The sequence below is a fragment of the Neltuma alba genome, unplaced genomic scaffold (genome assembly GCF_004799145.2).
Source record: "Neltuma alba isolate B1F8T4 unplaced genomic scaffold, ASM479914v2 tig00004148_pilon, whole genome shotgun sequence".
NCBI lineage: Eukaryota > Viridiplantae > Streptophyta > Magnoliopsida > Fabales > Fabaceae > Neltuma > Neltuma alba.
In genome coordinates this window covers 257,690-267,782 of record NW_021633582.1, presented here as the reverse complement: position 1 = coordinate 267,782, position 10,093 = coordinate 257,690, and the positions used below count along the sequence as shown (strand labels likewise).

At 30.8% G+C, this 10,093-nt stretch overlaps 1 protein-coding gene across 3 annotated transcripts; it reads right to left on the bottom strand.

Moving 5' to 3' along the window:
- Window positions 1-4,073: 4,073 nt before the first annotated feature.
- Window positions 4,074-7,653, bottom strand: LOC114743820 (putative receptor-like protein kinase At4g00960). Of its 3 annotated transcripts, none has more exons than XM_028932034.1 (7): window positions 6,811-7,653; window positions 6,134-6,253; window positions 5,900-6,033; window positions 5,590-5,800; window positions 5,076-5,319; window positions 4,816-4,966; window positions 4,074-4,688 (listed from the first exon to the last, which is right to left on the bottom strand). In XM_028932034.1, the coding sequence occupies exons 1-7, from the start codon at window positions 7,613-7,615 to the stop codon at window positions 4,338-4,340; spliced, it is 2,016 nt and encodes a 671-aa protein (XP_028787867.1). In that variant the 5' UTR covers window positions 7,616-7,653; the 3' UTR covers window positions 4,074-4,337. The 3 variants fall into 3 exon arrangements, with proteins under 3 accessions (XP_028787867.1, XP_028787868.1, XP_028787869.1); XM_028932035.1 differs by having other exon boundaries at window positions 5,076-5,313; XM_028932036.1 differs by lacking the exon at window positions 6,134-6,253.
- Window positions 7,654-10,093: the final 2,440 nt, after the last annotated feature.

Sequence of the window (10,093 nt, the reverse complement as noted above, 5' to 3'; positions counted from 1 at the left end):
GCTTTTTCCCCTCTATTCACTTTTCAGTTTTCATCCCCTACCTCCTCTCCTCTACTCTGCCTTTTCGTTCTTTTGCTTTGCTTGCTTTTTCAATACCAAACATCCCGTTAAAAAGGAAAACTATTACAAAGTAACTTCTCTCACCCTATTAAAAGAGTATCTAGAGAGTAATCAAATTATAATTTCAAAAGTGATTTTATGGTTTACAAAATAAATATATAAAAAAATTTGTTTTGATTTATAAAAAAGTACTTTTCAAAAATCCTTCTAGGTGTTTCCAAACAACTAATAGAGTCGGAGTAGTAGCAATTATGTCCTAAATATAAACAATATTTACAAGTTTTTCAAAATTTTATAATAAATTTTCTATTTTTAAAAGACTTATTTTAATAGTTAATTTTTTTTGTTTTCTAAAAAATTTATTTTCTAGATAATAAATGTTCTGAAAATTATATTTTAATATAATCTCTCTCCATTAACATTCTCTCTCTTTCATAATTCTCTTTATTATAACGACTTTTTTATTTTCTTTCTTGTACTCTCTCTTCTATAAATAAGATTATTTTGAAAAAAAATTAATTTTTACATATTTATTATTTTTAACTAATATTAACTAACTTTTTGATCTACATGATTTAGTTCAAGGTTGCTTATAAAAAAGGATGGAGAGAGTATCCTCTTTCTGATTTCTGTCTTATTTCACATCATTTAGCTTTTAATTTTACGTTTTATTCGTATATTATTTTCACGTGTGAAAAATAATTTGATCCTAATAATTGTTCTTAATATAAGAGCTAGAAAGAGGGATCCTGAGAGTATTTTCTGTAACATCTTAAATTCTACTCCAAAGATTTGAATATTTAAAAAATTTAAAAAAGGGGTTAAAACTATTATTTTTTTCATTTTACTTAGGGTTTTTAACTTCAGTTTATCCCAAGTGTTTTCTTTTAACCTTCTCCCCCGTTTGTTTTTCTCTTCTCCTTCTCTCTCTCTCTGTAGGTTGTGGCTTGCAGCGTCGCTCTCTCCCAGTTGTTTCTTTCTCCATCGTTACAGATTATTTTAGTAAGTAAAACTACTTCTAATTACAAAACTTCCTTCATAAAAATTATTCTACTGAATCAGATCTATCTAACAATAGTAATTTTGTGTTGCTTAGAGAAAATTTTTGGTATAGAGTTTCGAGTAAGTATTTAGTTTTGATGAGTGTTAAAGACAGTATTGTAGATCTATTATAGTAGATCATTTTACCGATTTAGTTTTGTCCATTTGTTGATTTTAGTATTTAAAAATTAATTTTTAACTAAAAAATACGTTATTTGTGAGATATATCATATTTATACAGATTAAAATTAAGTTAAATAATTTATTTGGGTTGTTTGACATATTATTAAAATTTTAATCTTTTAGTTTTATTTATTGGGTGACTAGAGGTTTTAAAATAATTATTGTAGTTAAAGTTTATTATTTACAAAAATATATATGTGCCATTAAAATTTTGATTAGATCATTTATATATATAAATATTTGAGACACTATTGAATTTTTGATGGTTTGGTTTTGAAGTTTAAATTTCAAATGAGATTTTTAGAATTTAGAATATAATAATTTCATATCTAGAAATTTTAAAAAATTCTTTTTATTAAAGTAAATAAGTTGAAGGATGTAAATAAATAATTTGGCTTGTTAGAAAATTATCAGTTAGTTCTAAAGTACTTAATTTTAGGTTATAAGAATTGTGAAAATTTAGAATGAAAATTAAATTAAATTACGAATTTAACTAATATATAAGCTTAATTAATTAATTAATTAGTTTATATTAATATGTGGTTATATTAATTATATAGATTAATTATTGGTTGAACAAAGGATTGATCTCGTGGTAATCCTTCTATTACTTTGGGGAGGAGTAACCACTTTCTACTTGTTATATGTGCTAATATGTTGTTTGTGAGTATTTTCCTATTTTTGAATAATATTTGTTATTTGGAATTCGAGTAGATATATTATATCTTTTGAGCTATGAAAATTGTCTTGCGGGATTTTTAGAATTGTGATTGAGAAGTTTGGAAAAGATATATAATTTATATCTTATGGATTATACTGAGAAAAGATTGAGACATTTTTCGTTATATTGTAAATGATTGGTTGTTATTTGGATTTTAGATTGAGCTCTATCCTACCACATGGTAAGGTTACTATTGGTGCACATTGGTTGGCTTCTTCCTTCTTTCCCCATAGTGAGGAATAAGCCTTTGTGGCTTCTTATTCATCCCCCAAAGTGAGGGGATAGGCCTATATGTCTGATTGATCCTCTATAGTGAGGGATAGACTTATATGGCTTGTGTGTTAGCCCCATAGTGAGGGTTTGGATTATTAAAATTATATTTCTATGGATATATTTATATTTCTCGAGAATTAATAATTGTCTCACTTGACACCTCACGAGCCCATGTTAGTAAGTATGATGAGTTGGAAAGTTAGTTATTGAGATGTTTGTCTCACCCCTATGGTTTAGCATTTTCAGGTAATAGCTCTAAGGTTGGTACGTCAGGGAAGATGGCGGAGGCTTAGCTATCACGTTTTTCTTGTATAGCCTCTCTTATTTTGTCTTATGTGCTATTTTATTATATATTGCCATATATCACTCATCTACTTTGATGTTGTAAACTAATACATTTGATTACTACTAATTGATAAGATGACTGTTAAGAAGCCAGAGGCCTTTAAGACTTTGCACATGACATTCATTTGAAAGTATGAGTTTTATTTGGCCTAAGGGTTGAATGATATTCCTGGACTTTGAAAGTCCAAAGCCCAAGTTACTTATTGACATTGCTCATGATATATGTTTATTTCTTTTAACCATGATAGTGATTTTAAAATTTTAAAGTTTCTTCTTTTCTATCATGGTTAATCTTATGAATAAATTGAAAATTTTAATCTAAATGGGTTTTAAAAGAATAGTCATCACATTTTCTCCCTTGATATTTGGGAGGAGATACTCTAAGAATCCCACACTCGCCCTTTTTTTCCCCTCTGAATCCCATCTCCACTGTTAAATCAAATAATGAATAGTTTAGATTTCATATTTTATAAAACTATTATTATAATATTACATAAATAAAAGAGAGAAAGTAGATATCTACTTTTTAAAATAATAAATCTAAAATATTTATTATTTAATCCAACAATAAAGATGAGATTTTAAGAAGAAAAGGATAAAAAAGGCTTTTGAAAGGACTCGAATTTCAAATATAAGACCTCAGTCTCCTGATTTAACCAAAAGAATTAACCCTATATATTATATTTCATATGTTAAAAGAGTTTGCATCAAAAAAACAGCCTAAATCAAAATGATCTAAGAGAGTATTTTAAGAAAATTAACACATCTTTAACAAATAACTAATTAAATTTCCTTAAATCAACCCAAATTAGTTGAACAGAGGATAATAGTCAAGTTTCTTACCATCATGTCAAGTTCTTTAATTACGTTTTATCATATGTCCTTTTTTTCTGAGTTTATTATTAAATAATGATATTTAAAAAAAATGAGACACATAATAAATTATAATTACAGTCAGTGGATGTAGATCTTCCTCACATTCCACTGCAAGGTGGTTTTCAATAGATATTTACTTCTCATATGGGTATATTACTTCATTTAGGCGGCCAATTCCACCACCAAAGCTTAGGTGGATGGAGAATTTCATATTCTTAAAATGGGTTTGTTGGTTATCTCTAGTCAGTCTATGGTTCATCAATTATTTGCATACTCACTGCAGCTACAATCACGTGATAGTAAGGTCTTCAAGTTTCTGCTGCATCAGATTTCGACAACACTTGGACTTAGGTTGGTAATAGAAGATTGTAGGATATTGCTTAGGCGGTTTACGTCTTTTTCTTTTTTGTCCTAATAGGTTTTCACTACCTTCTTGTAATGTATATCGTCAAAAAAAAAAAAAAAAACTTGACATAATAATCGTGAAAAAAAACAGACCTAATAAATTTTATTCATATTATAATAGCTAGGCAAATTATTTCTGAGAATTACAAGGAGATTGAGATGAATCCCATTTGCTAATGAATCAAGAGTATAGCATTGCTTATTGTAATTTAAGAATTACATTTTCATTTGCATTTCTGTGTCCGACACTTTGCTGTTGTACTGTGGTATTTTGCAATAGTGGGAACGCTCTTTATTTTTCTGTCTACACGTCACAGTAAGAAATAATTTCACTGCTGCATAATTCAACTTTTCAACCAATTACTTCATGTGCATAACTTAGTGGCATGAATTACAATTGATCTTTGACAGTCATCTGCAAGGCCAAATTTAATCAGCGAGGATAAATCTCAGTAACAGAGACTTCATTTGTTGAGGATTCAGCATAGTTATTCCTTCCTCCTTTAGTTGATCTTGTTGCCCCTGATGAACTGTTCTCGTGAAAGTTCTTCTCTGATGAGCTTGTGCTACTAATTAAAAATGGAGGCTGTGATGGTAATCGGAGAGAAAATGAGTAGCTGCTAAGCATCGATGTAACGGACGCCATGGTTGGCCTATCAGCTATATTTTCTTGTACACAAAGTAACCCAATGTGGATGCATCTCATTATTTCATTTGTTGAACTATTGTTTAGTACTGGATCTATTATCCTTGAGGCTGTTCCGTCCCTCCAATTTTTCCATGCCTGAAACATTGTCCTCATCAATAGTTAATTTTAGTTTACAATTTTACTATTCTATTGGGGGGAGAGGTGTGGGTGTGATAGAGAGAGAGAGAGAGAGAGAGAGTTTTAAAAGGGGAGAAAGACTTACAAAGCCTAGCAGATCCAGTCCATGCTCTTCATGAAAGTAGCTACTGTTTTTCTTCCCACTAACAATCTCTAGGATTAGTATACCAAAGCTATAAACATCTGATTTAACTGAAAATTGTCCGTGCATTGCATATTCTGGGGCCATATAACCACTGCATGTCGATATAAACAAGCTTTGTTAAAAAATGAAGGTTGCTACTCATGATAATCATCTTCAAGTTTCTTTCTTCTTGATAAGGCATTTAAACCTGTTATACTTACTAGGTTCCAACAATTCTACTAGTATCACATTGAGTTTGATCCATAGCAAATAATCTAGCCATGCCAAAATCTGATATCTTGGGATTAAACTCCCCATCTAAAAGAATATTACTTGCTTTGAGATCACGATGAATAATTCGTAGTCGGGAATCCTCATGAAGATAATGGATACCACGAGCTACACCTTCGATAATTTTGTGACGTGTCACCCAATTCAGTTGCGCTTGGTGATTTGGATCTACAACTCCATGTTTATGTGATCTTAGAATTCAATAAAGCAAAAATTTAGCAGTGAACCGAATGACTATAGTGGTTAAAAAAAATTTACATTGTCATACTGCCTCTTGTTTCATGATGAATATATTGCATGTATATATCTTTACATCTCAAACCCAAAGAATTAATAAAATCAGCACAATCCTTTATAGATCATTCAATCAAACTTAATTAAAGTGATAGAACACAAATGAATAAAGCTATAGCAATGATTAAAGAAAGTACCTATGTCTCTTACCAAATAATAAGTAGTCAAGACTTTTATTGGGAAGAAACTCATACATGAGTAGTCTCTCTCCTCTTTCCAAACAAAAGCCAATGAGTCTCACCAAATTGCGATGTTTAAGCTTGGCCAACAACATCACTTCATTTTTAAATTCTCTATCTCCTTGCCTAGAATTCCTGGACAGCCTTTTGATTGCCACTTCTTCTCCGTTATAGAGCTTACCCTGCAATTGTCGTAATTGGAAGCTATATATCTAGTATGCATGACTTTCTACAAAGTCGTGAATTTGGTCTATCTCATTTTGATATTGTTGTTTTTCTACCTTATAAACAGGTCCAAATCCACCTTGCCCAAGTTTATTTGCGTCAGAGAAATTATCGGTTGCAGTTTTGATGCTTTCAAAGTCTAATAGCAATGGTTCAGAAAGTATAATTTCACGATGAAGTTCAGCATCAGCTGGGAAGGAATTCAAGCAAATTAATTAGTTGTCACAATAATTTTCTTTTAAAGAAGAATATTACAAGAGCAAACTGAAGAGATCATTAGTTTGACTTACCTTGATATGTTTCTTTAGGTTTCTTCAATCTAAAATAAATGAAGATAGAAATGAACAGTAAGATCATTGCAACAATTGGCCCCAATACAGCAATGGTAGTTCTTGATATTTTATTATTCCCTGAAAAAGCTAAATATATGTTAGTGATGGTTTCATTGGTCAATTGTTCAGATATGACATTGTATATCATACTATAAAATAGTTTCGATATTATTATACTGGTTACAAGCACATTTTCCATGAATTAAGACTAACATAATATTAATTGATTATTGGAAGATGATTATATGAATGTGAAGATACAATTCAAGATCACAAGGTGGGAGACCATCCGGTTATGAAAATGCTACTAGAAAAAACTTTCGGCAACGATTTTCAACAACAACTTTGAAAAGTTAGTTGAGATAAATCACATACTAATCGACTTTTATCTCAACTTTTGCATAAGCATAAAAATCAATTTTGTCAATGATAATCCAAACAAGCTCAGGTAATGTTCAGATTTTAGCTTTGAGGACTGAACAGATCGTTGACATACACCGTCATGACTTGCTAACATTTTAGCTTTAATCTATTGACTGCATTTTGCAGTCTTAAAAAGGGGAAAGACAAAAGACAATTCTGAATACACAAGCAAACTGATAATTAATGAGACCACCAAATTGATGGACACATACCTTTTGATGAGCTGGGGGCTTTTGAAGGAGAAAGAGGAGACAGTGGTGGGGAATCCTCAGACACAAGATCAAAGAAACGGTAATTCTCATACCTAATATTGCAGCTCGGCATAATAACCCGACCACCTGTGTTTGTATAACAACATGGCAGGATTTGGTCGATCGCCTGCGCCAAACAGTCTGAACAACGTCCCTCAGTTAAATCAGGAGTGCACTGAACTACACCAAACACAGTCTGCGAATTTGGACCCGATTTATTTGCTGCTTCATACTTACGAACAGATGAAACTCTGTTGGCAGTTAGTTTACCATTCATTCCATCCAATAACTCCTTAGCCGCTTCATAGTACTCGCCCGGTTCTGTAGCATTTTGTTGGTTCGGCAAACTGATCCAAACATCGTATTCCATGACACCCAATATTGGTCGGTTCGAGTATCGTAGGAAGCATTCATCGTAGCCTCCCATTGCCTCCTTCAGATCTGGGCAAGACTTGGGGATAAGAATGGAGGCGTTCTTGAGACAAGATCGGCATTTGTTTGGTTTAACATCTCCTCTGCATAACCCAATGGCGCTTACTGTGTCAGGGTTTTGGCCATAAGACAGATTGTAGAAACCGTAGTCATTTTGTGTGTTGGAAGTGAGATCTGAGAGGAGGATGTTAAGGTTGGTTCGGTAGGTACTTGGTTTTGTGTAGCTACCTCTTGAATCGAAGCAGCGTTTATATCTCAAGTCGGGAGGCTCAGCGGTGAGAGTGGTAAGATGAGAAAGGAACCAAAGCAGAATCAAAGGAATAATGGAAGACATTAGGAATCAGACGGAAAGGGGAAAAAGATGAGCCTAGAAGTAACATTAATGGAGGGAGACTGTATTGGCGTCTTTAGTTGACTTCTTCTCTTGTTTATTTAGCATTATGCAATAAGTTTATTGGAGATCGAGGCAAGGACTCGTCAATTCTCAACGTTCATTATTAGTGATGGTTGAATGCGACTCAAAGTGGTAGTTGTGGACAAACCACACTATAGATCTAAATTGAATTTTATCTTATTTTATTTTTTACTTTTATTTTTTTGAAACGATTATTTTAATGTACTCCTTTCTAACCACAACATAAGTCCCTTGCCAAAATTAGTTAGATCAGCGATATAAATAATGAGTACTCCCTCCTTCCGGTTCAAAATATGAGTTAAATTTTGTTGGAGGGATTTTTTTTTTTAATAAGATAACATTTACTTTTGTCTAAGCATTTAATGTATTTTTTTAATTTTATCCTCATATATTTTCTTTCCTTTGATATATTTGTTGCATCTTTTAATTTACTATTTTCTTTATTAATAAAGCATATGTGGCTTATATTTTTTATTTTTCTAATTTCTTAATAAATGTAAATGAATAAATTTTATCTTATAATTTGAACCAGAGGGAGTAATTAATGCTTATTTGTTTATTTTATTTTTACAATTAATGCTAACATAATGTGACTCTTTATATTTCTCTCTCTCTCTCTCTTTGTAATTTCATTTAGTACAAGTGAAATTGAAACAAATAATTTAAAACAAATTTAATAAATTAACTACAAAAATTCATTTAATCTTTTAATTGTCCTTTTTAAAAAAATTATTTAAAAATTATTAGTTCAAAATTTTAAATATAAATGGTTGAAATTGTATTTAATCAATACATATCTCACTATAATCATAAGCATTATAGTGGCCATTATTGTGATTAAACTTCTTAAACTATGCAACAATAGGTAACCTAAATAGAGAGAGAATATATTAGCTTCTCTTGTATATTCCGCACTATACAATAAGTTCATTGGAGACCAATTGAGGCAAGTAGTCGTCAATTTTAAACACTAATGAAGTTTGAATGCCGTCAATTGAAAGAGAACATGAGTGTAAAGACAAGTGGGGGCCCTATTTCCTTCCCAATTTTTTTTCCTCCATTTGTCTCTCTCTTACCTTTTTTCGGAGGATTACAATCAGATTTTAAAAATAGAATTTAATTATCCTCAAGATCATTAACAACTAAATAATATAGGAAATAACAATATACTCATACTAGTCACTTATTATTGAAATTTTTTAATAATTAAATTATTTGCTTAAAACCTTATGATAATTCTTCTTTCTTTTTTTTCTCCTAACTTTTCTTGACGCCCAATTCAAGGTAGAGTTTCTCTTCAGCCTATTTGCCTTGAGCTATGGGACGACAACCTAAGTCAATATGTCTGTATTCCCAGGTCAAGTCAAGATAATAAATTTTTGCAATCATATTTTTTTAGAATATTTGTTACAAATTTTACCCCACGGGTAAATCTTGCCACGTCTGCCTTTGATTTTTTTTTAAATATAAAAAAAGGTTAAAGTCTGAACATAAAATTAAAACATGGAGGTCCGCCTTTGATTAATGGGAGAAGAGGGATCACGCGTGTTGACCGTGTGGTCTGTCCTGTTCCTTCGGAAATATGTGGTCCCAACTACCCCATAAATAGGCAAGCACGAAGGAAGAATACAAGTATGAAAAGAAAAAAATTTATTTCTTAATATATTAAATATATGGTTTTATTTTTTTTGAAAAAATTACAATAAAAATCTTAAAAAATAATTACAAAATAAATCTCATAAGTTATCGCTTTTAATTTTAACACTTGTTATTAAATTCTTATTAAGATTTTTTAGTAACTATTTTTTTAATCTTATTGCAATTCGTCTTGTTTTTCAAAGCGTAATTTACGCCCCTTCATCTCATGGCCTCATGCTGGTTGGGCCCACCCTTGGACGACTTGACTTTTGATAGCACACTAATTTAAATGGTTTGTTTTGATTTAAAATTAAAAAAGTATTTACTTTATTTTCTGAATTTATAGTTTTTAAATTATCCCTATTAATTATACATATTAAAGAAATATTTTCATCAATTATCTCCAATTTAAATAATTGAAGGGATATCTTAAAAAAAAAAAACCAAGGCACTTTTTTTTGCAAATAGTTAATTTAATTAATTTTTTAAATCTTACATCGTTTACATTTCTTTACCTCATAAAAATGCTCATCCCAGGAAAGAAGCCATATGCACAACTCCGTATAGATTTGACAACAAATTAAAAGCAAGATTTATGAGTAATGAGCGAACTAGTGCAAGACTTGTATATATTCCTAGTCACATATGAATATATATTCCTTGAGCTGTCGATTAGTGGATTATAAAGTTGAGAGTAATCCTTCCCATATCATTCACCAAATAGGATTCCTAAATAGCAAATCCTAAATTTCAACAACC

What these genes read in the sequence shown, in the direction of transcription:
- LOC114743820 (XM_028932034.1), bottom strand. Translation starts at nt 7,615, where the DNA reads ATGTCTTCCATTATTCCTTTGATTCTGCTTTGGTTCCTTTCTCATCTT. An exon ending in TCTTGACTACTTATTATTTG is followed by an intron (nt 5,320 to 5,589) that starts GTAAGAGACATA and finishes ATAAACATGGAG; the next exon opens with TTGTAGATCCAAATCACCAA. An exon ending in GACTGGATCTGCTAGGCTTT is followed by an intron (nt 4,689 to 4,815) that starts GTAAGTCTTTCT and finishes ACAATGTTTCAG; the next exon opens with GCATGGAAAAATTGGAGGGA.